The sequence below is a fragment of the Alosa pseudoharengus genome, unplaced genomic scaffold (genome assembly GCF_046254945.1).
Source record: "Alosa pseudoharengus isolate Yale_2024_CS ecotype anadromous, Long Island Sound unplaced genomic scaffold, YU_APseudo_1.1 YU_APseudo_1.1_scf_17, whole genome shotgun sequence".
Taxonomy (NCBI): domain Eukaryota; kingdom Metazoa; phylum Chordata; class Actinopteri; order Clupeiformes; family Clupeidae; genus Alosa; species Alosa pseudoharengus.
This window is the reverse complement of record NW_027468640.1, coordinates 30,120,512-30,140,089: the sequence shown is the minus strand read 5'-3', so window position 1 is coordinate 30,140,089 and position 19,578 is coordinate 30,120,512. Positions and strand designations below refer to the sequence as shown.

General features: G+C 41.7%; 2 protein-coding genes across 5 annotated transcripts in view; one reads left to right on the top strand and one right to left on the bottom strand.

Moving 5' to 3' along the window:
* The first annotated feature begins 549 nt into the window (after positions 1 to 549).
* txnb (thioredoxin b) lies at positions 550 to 9,633 on the top strand. Its single transcript, XM_076289268.1, has 5 exons — positions 550 to 689; positions 1,532 to 1,636; positions 2,224 to 2,283; positions 3,225 to 3,290; positions 8,560 to 9,633. The coding sequence occupies exons 1-5, from the start codon at positions 666 to 668 to the stop codon at positions 8,620 to 8,622; spliced, it is 318 nt and encodes a 105-aa protein (XP_076145383.1). The 5' UTR covers positions 550 to 665; the 3' UTR covers positions 8,623 to 9,633.
* A 58-nt stretch (positions 9,634 to 9,691) lies between these two features.
* The window catches only part of svep1 (sushi, von Willebrand factor type A, EGF and pentraxin domain containing 1), an 83,304-nt gene continuing 73,417 nt past the window's right edge, over positions 9,692 to 19,578 (bottom strand). For 3 of the 4 annotated variants that reach the window (XM_076289263.1, XM_076289266.1, XM_076289267.1), the window contains 4 exons: positions 18,831 to 18,926; positions 13,801 to 13,896; positions 12,165 to 12,258; positions 9,692 to 9,893 (listed from right to left, as the gene is read on the bottom strand). In XM_076289263.1, coding sequence (XP_076145378.1) covers positions 9,863 to 9,893; positions 12,165 to 12,258; positions 13,801 to 13,896; positions 18,831 to 18,926 — 317 coding nt within the window. In that variant the 3' untranslated portion in view covers positions 9,692 to 9,862. The remainder of the gene's footprint in view (positions 9,894 to 12,164; positions 12,259 to 13,800; positions 13,897 to 18,830; positions 18,927 to 19,578) is intronic. The other variant, XM_076289265.1, reaches the window with a different exon arrangement.

Here is a 19,578-nt window from a genome sequence, read left to right as displayed (position 1 = left end):
TTTGGTACAATGTTTAACAAGTAACATAGTTTATGAACACACTTATACATTTCAAATGATTGTTGTTTTCATATTTCGTGTGCTGTTCGTGGAAATGACCATGTTCAGTCTCCGGCATAGTGAAACCTATCTATTGCTCCATCTAATGGCCACAAACCTTCCTCGACGTGGAAATAAACGTCATGCTGTAGCAGCACATTTTTGACTAGTCATTGTGACTGTGATATTATGAACTCACTGAAACTATTGTAATTTAAATGTGTAACCTACTTGAAAAATATATGATTTCGCTAAAATGCCTCATCTAGCCTAAGCCAAAAAAATCTATAGGACACCTTAAATCGCAATCCAGCCTAATAGGCAGTTACTCGTCATAAATGGTCATCCATGCCCTAATCCTGTTTAGTCAGGCTATGTTTCAGAACATAAGACTTAGTTGAACCATCACAAGTCCGGAATTAGACAACATTTGAACAAATTTGAATTTGTGGCTATGTGGGCTATATTCACAATTCCAGTTAGTGCTGACTCGAAGCTGTGTGGGCAGGGCTACTTTGGTGTTTATAAAATCCACTTCTTGCAAGCATTCAGTTGCGTAGTTCTGGACTACTGTATCACAGGAGACCGTGACGGACTATAAACTATAATTTACAGAAACCACAACAATGGTTCGTATCATCGAAGACAAGGTAAGACTAAAAACCTATGTTAATTTCTATTTAGGCTATCCAATTTGCTTGCAACAGCTCCGCGAGTTTGATTTAGATTGGATTAAGAAAAGGGATTTTTTTCATTCAGCAAATTCCAGGGATTTTAGCCTAAACTTTAACGTATTTTGCTAGATGCCGACTATACGACTATATTGAGAAAGGTCTTAGCGAGGGTGTAGGCTACAGAGTGTCACGAAGGTGATGGACGGAGTCAAGTTTGCTCCAAACCTCCACCAATTTAATTTATTTTCCATCGACCTGTGATAAAATGCATATTTGTTTTTGATGACAAACTAAGTACCGACATGAGTTAGGCTAGACTAGTGTGTCGTTTCCTAGGGTAGTTGTTGTTGTCTTGTTGGCTCTAACAAGAGTAGCCTGCTTTCTTTAATCGATCGCGTTATCTCTACAGCCTGTCCCACTGAACGAACATAAATTCAACTCTCACAGTTCAGGGAAGTAATCACGTGGTCTTTGATTTAGCCTAGACCTACTATTATTTGTCCCAGTTCATGTGGAACTTGCTGTCAATGTCAGACAGCTGATAACGAACCTTGTTTAACCCGGTAGGCTACAATAGGAACTAATCCAGATTTTTAAGTAGGCTATTCTAGATGAACGTGTAGCCCAGTGGTGACGCTTTTTGTTGCATTTTATTTAATTAACTGTCTATCAATATATTAATGTATGTGTTTTAATCAAGTGGCATTATAGGAAATGAATCGTAGGCTACATGAAATAGTCCTCATGTTACTCCAACATCCTGACCCCCCTCCCTCTCCTTTCCTCTCCCTCTCCCCCTCTCTCTATCAACCTTATAGAATGCATTCCATCGGGCCTTGAGTGAGGCAGGTGGCAAGCTGGTAGTGGTCGATTTCACAGCCACTTGGTGCGGCCCTTGCCAAAGCATCGCACCCTTTTTCCAAGTGAGTATGAACTCGAACCTTTCTGACGATGCATGGACTACACTGCATGTGCTCCCTAGGCTACTTATTCACCATGCGAGTTGCAAATGTACAGTAGCATCCCCATAATCCCCATAATAACAGCAGTTGGGGCTGTCGTGGTCATATTGGGATTTAAGATGGGTCAGAGGAAGGTGTGGCCTCCATCAGCTTTGTTGTTTTCAGTTGTCGACATAGCAACCATCAGGGAAGTCCTCTCTCCTGGGGCTGCATGGGGCAGCCTATTTGCAATAACAATTATGAAAATCACCAAGCAAGTAACCTAGGCTATTACATGGAGGAAGGGAGCCCGGCTATAGAGAGTGTTGATAATAATGGTTTATGGTTATAGGCAAAACAGGAGAGTGACCGCTGATTAACTTGTAGTCTACTTCTTTCCAGGCATGGCCCAAGGCCTATTTATAAATGTAGACATGGAGCTACATTTTATGAACGAATAACCCATTAAATATGATATGTGCAATAGTGTGCATTTTGTGTGTGAATTCTTGGTAATTCTATTTTAATAACCTATCTGAATTGGTCTCTTTCCCTCTCTTCCCTCATAGTCCTTGTCTGAAAAGTACACAGATGTGGTGTTCCTCAAGGTGGATGTGGATGACACACCGGTGAGTCATATCTAATGGAGGGTTCAAATGTGTTTGGAATAGAAAATCCTTTGTTCCCAAGTAGTTTGACCCTATGTTAAGAAGCCTATTATAAAAAGACTAGCCATATATTTCATGTGATGTAGGCTAACAAAAGGATGTACTATAAATTATACTTCTAGATTTTTCTAGAACAAAATGTGGATTTGATATTTGAGCACTACATGCTTGTTTAATTGTTTAATTTAAATGAATAATTCCTTGTTTAATTTTAAATACAGTAAATGGACAATGGCAATACACTTGCATTCACAAGTAACTGGCAGAGTAGAAATACAACAGCCTAATCATTCATACCAAGAAACTAGCAGTTGTGTTACAGCATGCATGGGGACTAGAGTACATATAGCCTATATAAGTCTCTGGTTATTCAACTGTTGCTGTGGGCTTAAATTACTTTAAAGCAGTCTTTTTACTATGGTTACTAGGTGTGGCTGTCCATGCTATGTGGACAGACTTAGTAACCAAATACACTGTCATTAGGGTGTTGTACAGAACAGAGATAAGTTGGCAGAGATAAGGGTAGTTCACATCAAGAATGAAAAATTACTCTAGCTAATATGAATTGTATGCATTATGGAAGAAAACATTTTTTTATAAACATAGAAGAGTATCTGATATTTTGTTCTGCATGAAACAGAAACAATAACTAGACTAGAAATAGTTGTTGTTATACTGGAAGGAAACAGGAAACTGTCAGTTGGATCGTTGAAGGGACATTCAGTGATGGTTGTATGGTTTTATTTTCCTTTCCATTCCCCTAAGAACTTGTACTCTATTGAAAGGACTGGAGTGGAGTGTATGGACTCTGATTCATGTATATTACATGTGTGATGCAGAGAGTACTGAGAGTACTGAGACTGTTAATTAGAAATGTACAATGTGTATGTCTCTTCCTTCAGGACGTAGCAGAGGAGTGTGAGATCAAATGCATGCCAACATTCCACTTCTATAAGAATGGCAAAAAGGTGAGTTTTTGCAGAAAGGTCTCTGCAAATACATTTTAAAAGCATATTCCTTTACAAACCTCACATTCAAACATGATTTACATTACATTACAAACATAATTTGGGTACTTATATGTTTATGTCACACAGACCAAAAAAAAATGCTGTCTAAATGTCTGAGCAACTGAATCTGAAATAGACTGGTTTTCATAATGCCATAGTCTCAGCTGTTGTTTGTTATAGTATTATTTGACAACATACAGTCAGTTGGTTAGTTCAAAGTTGAGACATACTAAGAGGGTGGATTGCACAGTGCTCTACCAGTAGAAATCCTCCAACCACAGTGGTTATAAAAAAAAACATTCACCCACAGAATACCTTTTCTCTAATGTCAATTGACTGGACTGTATAAAGTAGCTCAGTCAGTTCTCAAAAAGGCAGCCAACGCCAACAATGTAGGGATGGGATGTGTGTGTGTGTGGGGGGGGGGAGGAGGGTCTTATAAGTTATTTTTGGGACACCACCACAATGTTCACTCCAGAAACGGATGCTATCTCTTTTTTTTTTATCTTTATCTGTTTTTTGATCTTCCCAGCCATAGTTAAATTATTCTCTACTTCAGGGATCACCAAATGGCGGACCGCGGTCCGAGTCCGGACCGTGACGTGATCCTATCCGGACCCAGACCATAATAGCCTAATTTAGATTTTCACGTAAGATTTCAAATCTGCGCTAAATGTATCGTTGGTTAGGATAACAGCATTTACTTCAGGAGCTTCAGGAACCATAATTTCGCTTGCTGCTACTCAGCCAGTGAAATCTGTGAATTCTGATAAAGTCGAGTCAGTGAGTAAAGTAGCCTACTATGGAGAAGAGACTGATAGCCTGAGACGGGACGAGAAACAATCAGATGGATATCTAAGTTAACGATAAGTTATATCATCGATTGCTCAAAGAGGAGGAAGCTAGAAAGCGAGAACAGGGGGCAATACCACACAAAACTGTCACGTCCGTAACGCCAACTAGGCTAAATATGGATGTGATTCAACAGTGAACTGAGACCACAGAATATTTTACGATTTAAGAAGGCAATATGATTGATCCACCACAATCTAGTTAAGCCGACATGTATTCACTGCCCAACAACGTGATGTTCCTGGGTTTCCAGGATTTCGGGTCAACATAAAAAAAACTAAAAAAATTAAATTAAACTTGCTGATTAATGGGTTCAAGGAACCAGCCTTGTCTCAGCTCAAATTTTATAAGTGTTAAGATCTTAAAAATAGCCTAGGCTACTCAGTTTTTCTCCCCAATCACTCTTATCTTGCCTTATTTCTCCTCATTTCGAATGTTGCCTTTTAGGCTACTTATTTTATTTCACATTAAACATTAGGCCTAGGCCTACAATCTTCTTGAATTTCCCCTTGGGGATCAATAAAGTATCTATCTATCTATCTATCTATCTATCTATCTATCTATAACTAGGCTCCATCCATCCATCCTAATATTATATATACACAGTGGCGATTCTAGACATTTTTAACAAGGGTGGCACTAGTGAGGCACTGATTCAAGGGTGGCATGAGGCAAAACATCCAGATAAACAGAAACAGGCTCAAGATGTGAAATTAGCACAAATACATTAGGGAAACCAGATACAAACACCATACTCATAAATTGAAGGACAAAAAAAAAACACAAATACCTTACTCTCACATAAAATGTCTTTGTATTTGAATAAAATGTAATACAAACATATTAAAGTTAATTATCTAAGTTGTCTGTCACTGGGCTATGCTGTTCTAAAACAAATTCCATCATGGGGACATTAAAATATAATCAATTTTATTATATTACTGTAAATGAAGATATACAAAATATACTCATTCAAGACATTTCCCCCACTCTATGGCCATCTATTTTTGTAGCTGTTATAATAATTTGACCTGCTTTTTTGTCTATTTGTTTATTTTCTCAAGAAACTTGAGGTTGGTATGAAGGAGTGTATTGTGTATGTGAGCAATTTCATCTTCCTGAATCTCAATATTATGATCACAACAAGTCTGGGCAAATTATTATATTACATTTTCACGTGGGTTAACTTGTTGCAGGGCAACCATAACCGGTTCCATCTCTTCCGATTAGATCATAAATCATCAAACTTGAGGTTGGTATGAAGGAGTGTATTGTGGATGTGTGCAAACATTGTGCACATTGCACATGGTGCAACTTCTTGCAGGGCAACCACATAACCGGTTCCATATGTTTGAATTGGATGACTTCCATTTGTTTGAATTGGATGACTAAAGTTCGTAAGAAACTTATCTGCCCGAATCTCAATATTCTGATCACAAAAACTCTGGGCAAATTACAAGTCAGCACCAGTGCTGCATTCATTGTTTTGCACTTTTATAATCACATCACCAAAAGTAGGTTATTGGTTTTACCAAAATAATTTGGCACTATTTTTAAACTACAAACCTATAAAGTATTTTGATACAAAATATGATGCCATTTTTTTCCAACTAAATAAAATAAAAATGACAACATACTATTTTGTATTTTACATACATGTATCAGACATACTGCCTATCCCTGGCTGTTGGCTGCAGCAACTCAAGCTAGGTAGTACTGATTGTTTTGTGTTTGTTTTGTGTTTATGTTAGTTTTGATCCAATTTGACAGTTTTGCTATGTTGCCCACCCAAAATTTTTACCAGCCCACCCAAATATAGTAGCCTAGCCTAGGTTAGAACCAGCCCTGCCCTGCATGGAGACATATTTTACGATAATAATGGAGAAAATGTTAGCAAAACTTTAGGTTTTTGTTAACGTAATCTCCCGACCATCATTCATCTATTTGCGCTACAGCCCACATTCTGCCTTCAATCCAGCGAGACAAGTGAAATAAATGTTTTTTTTATTTTTTTTTTTAAAGCTAGTCATCGTCATAGGCACGATATTTAGGCTACCTCTGTTAAGCCTACACAAAGTTGCGTATTAAGGAGTATTTCCTGATCGGGGAAACCTTTCGTTCCGCAGTTCAATTGTGCCGCAGGCTAATAAAGGCAAGTGTGTTTGCCACTTACATTTCTGACGTCTGACACTTCACACTGCTGCAAGTGCATCAAGAAAGGTCCCGCCTTACACCATGTTAATGGCCAATCGTAGACTAGGATTTGGGGTGGCACCTGGGGTGGCCAATCGAATCTCAAGGGTGGCCTGTGCCACCCGGAGCCACCCCTCTGGCTCCGCCCCTGTATATATATTATACATACAGCGGGGAAAATAAGTATTGAACACGTCAATATTTTTTTCAGTAAGTATACTTCCAGTGAGGCTATTCGCATGAAATTTTCACTGGACATTAGTATTAACTTAGGTAATCCACACATATATAAAAACCCAAACATTAATGTCTAAAAGTAGAGTTATGAGTAAAAATGTGGAATGGCACAGGGAAAAAGTATTGAACACGCTAAGAAAAAGCAGTACTCAAAGGCAAGAAATGGCAAGGAACAAACTGGAATCTATAAGTAGTTAGAGAAATTATCCCTCCTATCTGTGCAAATTGATATAAGCTGGGTTAGTACATACTGGTGGGCTATAAAAAGGTTTTTTGTTACCAAGGTGTCAAACAAGAAACATTTCATAATGGGTAAAAGCAAAGCGCTCTCCCAAGACCTTTGCAACCTTATTGTTGCAAAACATATCAATGGAACTGGTTACAGATGCACATCAAAACCTCCGAAGCATCCAGCAAGCAGTATTGGAGCCATTATCTGCAAGTGGAAGGAACATCACTGCATCATCACTGGCCATGCACAGGCTCTCCTTGCAAGATTTCTGACCAGGAAGTCAGAAGGATAGTCAGAAGAGTAGCCCAAGAGCCAAGGACCACTCGGAGAAAGCTCCAGAAAGACTTGGTACAGTTGTTACAGAGAAAATCATAGGTAATGCACTCCACTGCCATGGCCTCTATGCACGCTCATCCCGCATGACTCTATTGCTGAAGAAAAACATGTCAAAGCTCGTTAAAAGTTTGCTACGCAACATTTGGACAATCCTATGAAATACTGAGAGAATGTATTCTGGTCAGGCGAGAGCAAAATTGAACTTTTTGGATGTCATACTACACACCATATTTGGGGGAGAAATGGCACTGTGCATCACCCTAAAAATACCCTACCAACAGTGAGGTTTGGAGGTGGTGGCATCATGGTGTGGGGTTGTTTTTCATCTCATGATACTAGCAGACTTCATACAGTTGAAGGAATGATGAATTGAGTCATTTTGGTCTGGGCGAATCTTGACCATCCACCAGGATGATGAGGATGAGACATGGCTAGACCTTCCAGCAGGACAATGATCCAAACCATTCAGCAAAGGAAACTCTCAATTGGTTTCAGAGAAAGGAAATCAAGGCCCTGACTTCAATCCAATTGAACAGTTTTGGAAGTTAACTAAAGATCAGGATTCACAAGAGGGATCCCTGGAATCTTCAATATTAAAGGACTATCTGTTGAAAAGAATGGGCCAAAATCACACCAGAATACTGTAACTGGTTAGTTTCGTCATACGGGAAATGCCTTGAAGCTGTCATTACGAATAAAGGCTTTTCCACAAGAAATTTCAGCAGGCGTGTTCAATACTTTTTTCCTGTGTCATTCCACTTTATTACACATAACTCTACCTATGGACTTTAATGTTTGGATTTTTTTATATGGGTGGATTATCTGAGTTAATACTAATGTCTGGTGAAAATGTCATGCAAGTAGCCTCATTGGAAGTATACTTACTGAAAAAAATGTTGACGTGTTCAATACTTATTTTCCCCGCTGTACATACATATACATAGCCTAAACATTATGATGCTCCGGACCTTTGCTTGAGAAAATTTTCCGTAACTGGACCTCGCTGAAGATTAATTGAATATCCCTGCTCTACTTGTTCGCATCACTCGAATGAGACCAATTCAGTTTTGTTGCACGGAAGGTTCCCTTTTTGGTATGGTACTTCCTGCCTCCATGAGCCTCAGCTGTACTCTCTTAATGTTGAAACCACGTATGATCAGATCGCATGTTGCTTGGTATCCTAAAGAAATCATGTATTGTATATGACTCAAAGATACATTTAATTGTCTTAGTTAACACACACACATTATATACATTACTGGCATACATTACTTCTACAATACATTACTTCTAGATGAGATATGATGGGTGCTATGGTAATGACTGTTGTAGAAATAATGAAGTGATTAAAAATATACATTTTATATCTTTTTCCAGGTTGATGAATTTTCTGGTTCCAACCGGGAAAAGCTGGAAGAGAAGGTCAACAAACTTAAATGAATTTGAGACAGCAACCGCTACCACTGTATAAAAAAGATGCCTTTTTGTCTGCCTTATACAGCTGTTCAACCACCCCCCAGCCTGAAATTATAATACACATGTAAAATAAACAAACATTTTGTTTACATAAACAGTTGAAACATTCGCACCCCCCCCCCCCCATCTGTCAGCCATGTTGCACTGAGAGAATTATTATTGTTTGTGGTTTCAAAATGGGACTGGTTGGAAGCCTGTTTTATATTTTTTAGGCAGCTGATTGGGATGCATCTTATGTTGCGTTTTTAATTAATTAATTCAATAAAATAATGAAGGAACTAAACATAACAACAACCTGTCATCATTTCATCACATTGAAAGATATCAAAGAATTTTATGAAAGGAACAATTGAAACCATTTGATCTGACATCAGAAGCAGACCACTTCAAGCCTTAACAAGCAAAAAGGGGAGAGGTCATGAATAAAGACATCCCTGTTCCCTTTCTGCTTACGCAAAAGCTACACTCTTGATGAGTGACCGTTTCCGTTGCCCATAATCAAAAGGTGACATACATAACCTTCTCAGATGAATAATATAAGTATTACAGCTCATGAGGCTCTGCTACCTGCTGCTCCCCTCCCAAAGTGAGGTGTTTCTACTCAACATCTCACTTATCTCCTGTATTGGTGAACAGTAAAGTTATAGTAAACACGCTTTCGCTGCGCTAGATAAGGGTTTTAAGCTGGTTAGGCAAAGAATTCAAGCCAAGACTGCCCTCAGGCTAACAAGGCCTTAGTTTTGGAAACAAGATTTCAAAGATTAGCAAATTAGTCAACCCCCATGAATATAAACAGAGCCCTCAGTCTGCGTGGCTCCTGTTGATTTGAGATTAAGGTAACGCATCTAAATGAGAACTGATAAATGATAGGCATCTTATAAATGAAGAAATATACATAATGTGGAGTAATTATTGTATATGTATAATTGTGTTTTATGCTTTAATAAAAATGTGAGAATAGTTTATACACATATACACTGGACAATCACATCAACGTTTTTACACATCATACAAGTAAAAGTGTATAGCAGCATATAATTAATACTGTTTATTTTCTATATGAAAAAATACAGCTTTATTTTACAAAACATGTATTGGATTTTCTGGAGGGGGAAGAGAGAGAATGTAGCTTTCAGTTCTGAGATAATGGTTCCAAGATGACCCTGGCGGAGGAGGTCGACATGATGGCGAGCGAGCGGAATTTTTAAAAATGAAAATATCCTGATTTTCTTTTCCTGGTGTAGGAAAAACAAAACGGAAAGCATGTAAATACAATGAACAAAGAGCACAGTCACATTGCATGTGTGTGTGTGTGTGTGTGTGTGTGTGTGTTTGCGTGTGTGTGTGTGTTTGCGTGTGTGTGTTTGTGTGTGTGGGTGTGTTCTTTTGAAGATATTGTTTGTTCGTTGGTGGTTTGCCACGTGAGCAGTTGATCTGATGTGATACTGCATGATGAGGTTTTAAGTGGTGACCATTTAGGTTGGGCCTGGTGTGTGTGTGTGTGTGTGTGGGGGGGATTAATAGCAGCTGCGGATCAGGGGAAACGCTGGGGGCAGCCCTATCCAGTCCATGTTCATCGTCAGCTGTTTTGCACTGACAGTCTGAAAATGAAAGGGCTGGTCTGGGCATCAGCCTAATGCAACCCTCAGACCGAATCACATGACAGTGGATGGACCTGCAACATGGCTGCCTGCCAAAGCCAACTTCTCAGTGTCTTATTGGCTGTGAGACTGAACAGGAAGTCAAGATGCTCCATGGTCCCATTAGTAAGCCTAGTTCCTACTGCAGCTGACTCTGGTGGCTACCGCCATGGCTGAGTCATCGGCAGTAGGAACTAGGCCTACAGATTTCCCTGTTGATATGCTTTTCATATGCATGCAGTGAATATGAGAAGAACACAAATATGGTTATGCATAGTTATTTATCTGACATGTGATGGTTTTACTTGTTTAAGTATGTGTGTTTGTCTGTGTTCATGTCATGTGTGTGGACACACACACACACACACACACACACACACACACACACACACACACACACAAACAGAAATGCACACACACAGTATATGGACCACAAGACCACAAGTTGTAAATAAAGACATGCCAATGGATGGGCAAGCACCAAACAAGCTGCTGCAGTTGCCGTCCTGTAAAAACAAAATACTGAAACTGAACATCTAACTCAACTGAGGCAGCCTTTTCGGTGCTTTCCCATTCATTGGCATGTCTTTACCATTATTTACACCTTTGTGTATTACATTACATTACATTACATTTGGCCAGAGCCGGACAGTAACGGAGTACATTTACTTGAGTACAGTACTTGAGTACAATTTTGAGGGATCTGTACTTTACTCGAGTATCATTTTTGGGGAGTACTCATGACTTTACTCAAGTACATTTGAGAGGCAAATATTGTACTCTTTACTCCACTACATTTCTATCCATAACCGTGAGTACCCGTTACTTCTTCTAAAAAAAAGGAAAAAAGAAAAATCTCAGAAACCCTCAATTTGTTGTTTCCCTCTCAAACGTGATTGGATTGTGCAGGCGCCACTGATTGGGACAGCCTATCAGCAATCACCTTCAGCTTTCTGTCAAAGTCAACTCCATGGTCAGATTTAGATAAGAGACGAAACCATGGACGAAACAATGGATGAAGACGCAGCAGGTCCATCCCGGGAATGTGCCAACCTATGTCCCCACCTCGCCAGACTATTTCAATTTTCTGAACAAGTTAATGATAGTTTTCGCTTCAAGTGTTTCAATTACAAAATAGTATTTTGTATTTGAAATACGTATTTTATATACATGTATTAGAAATACTGTCCATCCCTGGCAACATGGTAAAAAGATAAAAATGACTTGATTTTACTTTCAATTCCTTTTACATTCTCCAAGGTATTAACATTAACATTTTTCATAACTCCATGTAGGAGGTTTCTGTACATAAATGTAAGCACTGTGGCAGTAGTAATGCAATATTGATCAATATAAAAATGTAGGCTACTCTTGTACTCTTGATACTCAAGTACTTTTAAAAACAAGTACTTCAGTACTTTTACTTAAGTAGACATCTGATTGTTGTACTTTTACTTGTACTTGAGTAAAATTTAGCAAAGGGTATCTGTACTTTTACTCAAGTAATGAAGCTGTGTACTCTGTCCGCCTCTGCATTTGGCTGACGCATTTTTAACCAAAGCGACTAACAACATGGTAAACAGTTTAAGTTTTAAAGCAATTCTCTCAACAATTTTAGGACAATTTAAAAACGGTAGAGTACAATAAGAATAAGTGCATCAGTGAGTGCTGTTTTTAAACAGTTGAGTTCAGTTCAAGACAGGTGGTAAGTGCTAGGATCAGCAAGACTAGTTGTAAGTAGTGCTATGAGAGGAGATGTTCTCAAAAGAGCTGGGTCTTCAGGAGAGTGTATGTATGTGCATGTGTGCGTGCGTATGTATGTGCATGTGTGTGTGCGTGCGTGTGTGTGCGCGTGTGTTCCCTTACCTGGAGCAGTCGTGCCCACCCCAGCCAGGACTGCAGTGACACCTGTTTGGCCGGATGCACCTACCCCCATTCAGACACGGGGAGGAACAGACGGCTGTAGACACAAACACACACAGAAGCACATCATTTTCCATCAAAGGAAACAACACAAGAGCTCTAACCTCACCCAGGAAAGTACACTAAATTACTGGGTGTGTGCCTGTGAGTGTGTGTGTGTGTAGAGTGGTGGTGGTGGGTGGGGGGAGGGAGTTAACAGTAAGACTACGTCTACACGAAACCGCCGGGTGAATTTTCTCAAGTCTAACTACAAGAATGCCTCCCAGTGCAAAAGGTGTGTGTGTGTGGAGGGGGTTGTATGTGGGTGGGGTGGTGTGGGTGTGTGTGTTTGTAGAGAGGTGGTGGTGGTGTGTCTGTGTGTGTGTGTGTGGTGGTGGTGTGTGTATGTGTGTGGTCTGTGTGTGTGTGGTGGTGGTGTGTGTGTGTGTGTGTGTGTGTGTAAGGGAGGAGGGATTTCATACTAAAAGTCTGGCATTCCAAGAATTCCTCCCCGTGCAAAAGGGGAGTGTGTGCACTGCCGGACCATCAAGGCCAACTGATATGACTCAGCAGGCTGAGCTAAGGGCGGAGAAACACTGACTTCTTTATGTCAGTGTCCCTCCGGTCGTCAGTACTGACTTCTTTATGTCAGTGTCCCTCAGGTGGTCAGTACTGAGGCTCGACACACTCAATCTGAGACCTTCCGTCCCGAGTCGCCTACAAATGACCCACATTTCTGAAGGGTCTAAGTATACCGTGACAATTCAGACGTTTACTGATGGTCAGCAGTCAGGCTATTTGTTTTGCTGATCACCTCCATGATGATAGGACCTCTGCTTAAATTTGAAACATTCTGCTTCCAGAAGTATTTGAGAGAACTCATTAGCGTGAGGCTGACTCTGAGGAAGACATAGTAGTGTCGAAACGTCAGTCAAGTGTTTGCACTGAAATAAAAGGCAGCAGGCGATCAGTGTGCTCCGGCTCCCTCTCTTCATCTTAAACTCATTAGCTTTTCTTTGCTGGTAATTACACTGGGTAACTCCCACAGCTTTTTCTTCTGTTGATCCTGGCTTACAGCACCATAAAAGCTGGCAACAGCCCATCAGTGATGAAGTGGGGTGTATCTGAAAGGGACATCATGTCTCTTTGTTTGGTTGTAAACAAACTCTTATTATTTTATTGTTGGTGTGCCTTGACATGAGAACATTATATGATGACTGTTGACCAGCCGGCTTTCTTCCCTGGTAATAGCAGTCTAGGCTAGACACCCTGTTTATACACCTGTATTTGTCCCACAGGTTCATTTAATCTAATCTCCAACTGAACATTGCTTTTATGTTTATCCAACCTTAAACCAACTTTACCTGTGAGAGAAATGTCTTAAATGTAGAAAATGAAATCTGATGTGTGCATTCAAGTATGGTTTGTAACATTATATCAACTGAAAATGTGGGGGACATTGTAGGGACACACCCATTTGACATGTACATGAGTACATAAAAACTGGAATTAAAGGTATGCAAACAGGTATGCAAACAGAAAGACATTTTCCATACTACCATGAGCTCTCCCTTACACACACACACACACACACACTCACCTGTGTGGCAACGCGTGCCTGTCCACCCAGTGGGACACTCGCACTGGTAGGGCGCCACACATCGGCCCCCATTCAGACACGGGAGAATACAGATGGCTGTGGAGACAGACACGCCAGATCACAGTAGTTACTCCACGGTGTCTTACTCAACACACCTGACCACCACAGTCTAATGACTGCTCTAGGAGGAGTGGGACTTAACTGGAACAGGGAAGTAGTGTGTGAATGAGAAGCCAAGGAGTGATTCATACCCTTTTCTCTAGGCACACTGCCATTCAGTTTGAATCAGTAAACACAGTTAAAGATTCACACAGAATCCTTGTTCCACAACTCCTGCTTTGTGCCTTGGCTTGCAGCATAAAATTTCCGTTTGTTAAAGGAAGCGCCCCCCCCCCCCCCCCTCCCTATCCGTTCATCACTTCCTCCCCCACCCTTCATGCCACTCTCCCCTTTATCTAGCTCTCGCTTTCCCGTTCGTCTCTGAGTGCTCTCTCTCACTCCCCCTTTCCCTTCATCTCTCTCTCCCTCCCTCCGCCTCTCACCCATTTCATTTCCTTTTGCCTTTATCACACTCTCTCTTCTCCATATCTCTCTAAAGTGCTTTCTCTCTTTCCCTCTCATGTGTCTCTCTCTCTCTCATGTGTCTCTATCTCTCTCACTCGTCTCACTCCAGCTCACCCTTTCTGTTCATACGTTCTCACTCTCTCCCCTCACACCTCTCCCTCGGTCTCTTCCCCCATGCCCCCTCCCTTTCTTTCCCTCTCTCTCTTTAATTTTAATAATCAATTCATTGGCATTATCATTCATGTATTAGTGCTGCCAAAGCAAAAGGTGCTACAATAAATACTGATACTGACTGACAGGGAAAATGCTTGAAGGATGAAATGAAATATTTAAAAGGATCTTTCATGTCCCTTCTTTTATTCTGCCTGCCTCCTTCATGCCTCTCCCCATCCTCTGCTTTTCTCTCTCCCTCTCTCCCGTCCTCTCTGCAGCTGTAGAGTGCACCTGCACTGAGGGGAACACTGAGAGCCCTTTCAGCTGACAGACGTCTGGCTGATAGAGCCTGATGAGCCACCTCCTCCTCCTTCTCATTTCAGGGTGCATCCTGATTCAGCCCTACCTGCTTGTCTCCTCATTTTAGGGTGCATCCAAATTCAGCCCTACCTGCTCGTCTCCTCATCTCAGGGTGCATCCTAATGCAGCCCTACCTACTCATCTCCTCCTCATTTTAGGGTGCATCCTAATCCAGCCCTACCTGCTCGTCTCCTCATTTTAGGGTGCATCCAAATTCAGCCCTACCTGCTCGTCTCCTCATCTCAGGGTGCATCCTAATCCAGCCCTACCTGCTCGTCTCCTCATCTCAGGGTGCATCCAAATTCAGCCCTACCTGCTCGTCTCCTCATCTCAGGGTGCATCCTAATCCAGCCCTACCTATTCATCTCCTCCTCATTTTAGTGTGCATCCTAATCCAGCCCTACCTGCTCGTCTCCTCATCTCAGGGTGCATCCTAATTAAGCCCTACACACTTGTCTCCTCCCCCCTCCCTCCTCATCACAGGATGCATTCTAATTCTGCCCTACCTATCTCCTCCACCTCCTCCTCCCCCCACCCCGCTTCTCTGCTCTCTATTCCTCCCCACGTACACAGACAGACCACTCCATTAAACATTAACAGACCGACAGCACAGCCAGAGGAGGGTGCCAGAGGTGAGCCGAGGTAATGGCTGAGGCGGGGGGCTGTGGTGGCCTTAAGCGAGGAGGGCAGGATTAGCTGAGAGGAGTATGCAGGGATGTGGTCTTTCAGAGGGAAGGAGAGGGGAGATGAGGGCATGGAGCTTGCGAATATTAGCTGGGATATCTGTATTGTATTACTGCACTCGGTGAGGAGGTGATGCTAGGTGAGGCATTGAGATGAGAGCATAAAGGTGGATGTGTGTGTGTGTGTGTGTGTGTGTGTGTGTGTGTGTGTGTGTAGGTGTGTAGGTGGGTGGGCGATGGACAAGGTTGAATCAAGAGACATGCAAAACCTGTAAGCAGAAGTAAGTTGAGTAACAGCACGGGGGACTGAGACGTGATGAAACACTGTCGGAAATGTCTGCGAACGGAAATCATAGCCATGTGAGTGAGACGTAATCTGTCACTCAGTTTGAGATAAGACTAGGTAAACGTACATTAGGGTGGTTCACAATATAATGGTATAAGTAAAAGTTTTCCAAATTTTGCCAGATCGCATTTTGCCTTGTTCCTATTGACATTTTGAACATCTGTACCAAAAATTGAGCCAATAGGATGCCAGTAAAGGGTGGCACACTTTTTCACAATTGCTCAACCTAAGAATGCATAACTTTCGCAGGAACCAGAAACTTGAACAAAATAAAAGATAAGTATCTCTTCCTGTACTTAATGAGCAGAGCTGGACAGTAACGGAGTACATTTACTTGAGTACAATTTTGAGGGATCTGTACTTTACTCGAGTATAATTTTTGGGGAGTACTCATGACTTTACTCAAGTAGATTTGACAGGCAAATATTGTACTCTTTACTCCACTACATTTCTATCCATAACTGTGAGTACCAGTTACTTCTTCTTCTAAAAAAAAAGAAAAATCTCAGAAACCCTCAATTTGTTGTTTCCCCCTCAAACATGATTGGATTGTGCAGGCGCCACTGATTGGAACAGCCTATCAGCAACCACCTTTAGCTTTCCGCCAAAGTCAACGTTTCTGTACATAAATGTAAGCACTGTGGCAGTAGTAATGCAATATTTCGAAAATGTAGGCTACTCTTGTACTCTTTATACTCAAGTACTTTTAAAAACAAGTACTTCAGTACTTTTACTTAAGTAGGCATCTGACTGTTGTACTTTTACTTGTACTTGAGTAAATTGAGCAAAGGGTATTTGTACTTTTACTCAAGTAATAAAGCTGTGTACTCTGTCCTCCTCTGTTAATGAGTAAGAACATTAGAACAGTTCAAACACCATTCGCTGTAAGATGACTTTGTTCTTTTTGATACTTTATCTCTGTCCTTGCACAACATTTTGTTTGCTTTTGGTCTTCGTTTCGCACAGATTGTTGACAGCATTTAATAAGGGCAATGCCTCTCTCTGCGCTGTCGTTGATGACCTTCAAGGAATGAACTTTTTGACGCAGTTTCTCATCTGTGAGAATGGACCTCACATCATCAGGGTTACTTCTGCCATCCATTTGGCCTTCAGTAAGAACTTCAAAGAAGTGGATTGAGCAGCGAGTGACAAGGCTAGAGATGGTAGTACTGCTCTTGTGGAAGAAAGACTTGGCATCAAGTCTTTGAGCATCTTCCCAGGGCGTCTTTCAAGATTTCTCAGCATTGTCTCTTTTTCTTCAACATCAACACAACAACAACAACAACAACAACAGGTTACATTTATTTAGAGCTTTTCTAAACACTCAAAGCGCTTCACAGGGAAGGGGGGACCTCACTAACCACCACCAATGGTGGTGAGCTGAGCATCAAAAAATGTCAGGGCGACGAGTTCTTCTGACGGGTACCATAAATGTCGTCCAATGCTCTTCAATGCAGCATCTGCAATGGTTTTATCCGGATACTAATACATCTTGTATTGTGTGTATATCAATATTGTGAAAAAGTGTGCCACCCCTAAATCTGCAGCAATTGACTCCATTTTTGGTACAGATACTTACAATGCCAATTGGAACAAGACAAAACGATCTGGCAAAATTTGGTGAAAATTAATTTTGTGAACCACCCTACTGTACATGGATTAACAATACCATGTCAAATATTGACAGGCACGCTGTTTTGGTCCTGCTGTTCGTTTTCAGTATTACTTTTTAAAAGCAGGTTTCTGTGTCCTCTACCACACCAGTTAGAAGAATGTGTGTCATTGTGTGGGCAGTTTTATGATCAGGGTAAGCGCTTGACATTAATCTAAAATGTCAATGACAATAAATTCCTCTGTTGATTAGCTTGATTAGCTGAACACATAGGAGTCTGTTCTGTGCAAATGTCCAAGGGTCCAAACCCAGATAACACTGGGCTTACAGATCCAAACCTTATCTGGGCCAGACACACCAGACCAGGATCAGGATCAAAGGTCAGCCACCATCTTGGCAGCAGAGGAGGAAAACTCTAGCTTAAGAGAGTAGAAGTCCTACAATATATTTGTTCCAACCATGCCAGCAAATGTTGCTGCTTTAATAGGGACAACAAGGAGGTGGCCATTAAGGCTGTGGTGTCTGCAGAACACCGACCCCTCACACTCTCCCCCACGATCTGTGTGCGGCACTGAGCAGGACTAATGCATGTAAGGCTGCTGGTCCTGATGGCATCCCCGGACACGTCCTCAGGGCCTGTGCAGTGCAGCTGACTGAAGTTTGGACTGACATATTTAACCTGTCACTAGCCCAGACAGCTGTCCCACGCGCGCTTTAAAACCACCTCCATCGTGCCAGTGCCAAAACACTCCACTGCAACGAGCCTTAATGACTTCCATGCAGTTGCACCGCCATCGTCATGAAGTGCTTCGAGAGGCTGGTCCTGGTGCAGCTCAAGACCTGCTTTCCACCCTCACTGGACCCCTTCCAATTTGCCTACTGTCAGAACAGGAGCATGGAGGATGCCATCTCTATGGCATCATCAAAGAATGCCCCCCACCCCCACCCCCGATGCCTCCTTGCCTGTGCTTGTTGATATGTCCACGACCATGGCAACCTTGACAGGGACAACTAGGAGGCAGACAATCAAGGCTGAATGAATGAATTGAATGTCAGTCGTCATTTGTAAGTCACTTTGGATAAAAGCTATGGATATTAGCTAAATGGATATTAGCTAAATTAATGTATGTGTAATGTGGTGCGGTCGAGGAGGACGGAGGATGCCCCAAGCATGCAGCCATTAGCCCCCAGGAGGAAGAAGCTAATCGGACAAACTCTGTTCATAGTGTTGTACACGGTCAAGCAAACAACAACAACAACAAACAACAACAAATAAACAAACAGCAGCCATGCTCAAGGCGAGGTCACATACGCTCTTCACAGAGTCGCCCCATCCATCCCTCCGGACAGGCGCAGGTGTTGGGCCTCTGGCACACCCCCCCGTTCTGACACCGGAGCCAACATATAGCTGCAGAGGGACGACAGACACACTTCAGTCACTCTCAAGGCCAGTGCTGAGGACTCTAGAGGGCCTGGCTAGATTAGAGAGGAGGAGGGGGAGGGGGAGGGGGATGAGGGGGGGTCTCATTGCATATGCGCACAAGCTGGGTCAGTCTGAGATCGAACAGCTCCAAAGCCACAAAGCTGTACGTTAGGCCGACAACCGTGCCAAACGACACGGACAGAGTTATAAGAAGAAAAGAAAAAAACAAACATAAAAGGAGCCATGCTGCATTTAGAGCCTCTTTGTCCAGCATCAAAGATTTGTTTGCAGGAAATTGAAACAAGCAACATTCTGATACAGTCATTGGAAACTCTTTTCCATCAGAGCCCAGAGTTCATAAGTTCATACTGGAGTTTAGTTACATCCATGATATGTCTGAATGCGGCACACCTGTGAAAGTCTCATCTTTCATTTTAGGATAGATAGTGCAGGCTGCAGAAAGGATTCTAATAGAAAAACATGCTTTCAGAAACACATGACCTTGTAGGCTTTACAGTGACATGACAGAATGGTGTGTTGAAATACTGTAGAGCGTTATACAGAGCCCTGAGTGTCTCTGGGATAGTCCCTGCTTAGCAATGTATCAGCATACTCATCACTTATCAGTTTCTTGTGA

Coding starts and splice junctions, on each gene's coding strand:
- txnb (XM_076289268.1), top strand. CDS start 666: ATGGTTCGTATCATCGAAGACAAG. Junction 1,637..2,223: donor GCATCGCACCCTTTTTCCAA/GTGAGTATGAAC, acceptor CTTCCCTCATAG/TCCTTGTCTGAAAAGTACAC. Junction 3,291..8,559: donor TCTATAAGAATGGCAAAAAG/GTGAGTTTTTGC, acceptor ATCTTTTTCCAG/GTTGATGAATTTTCTGGTTC.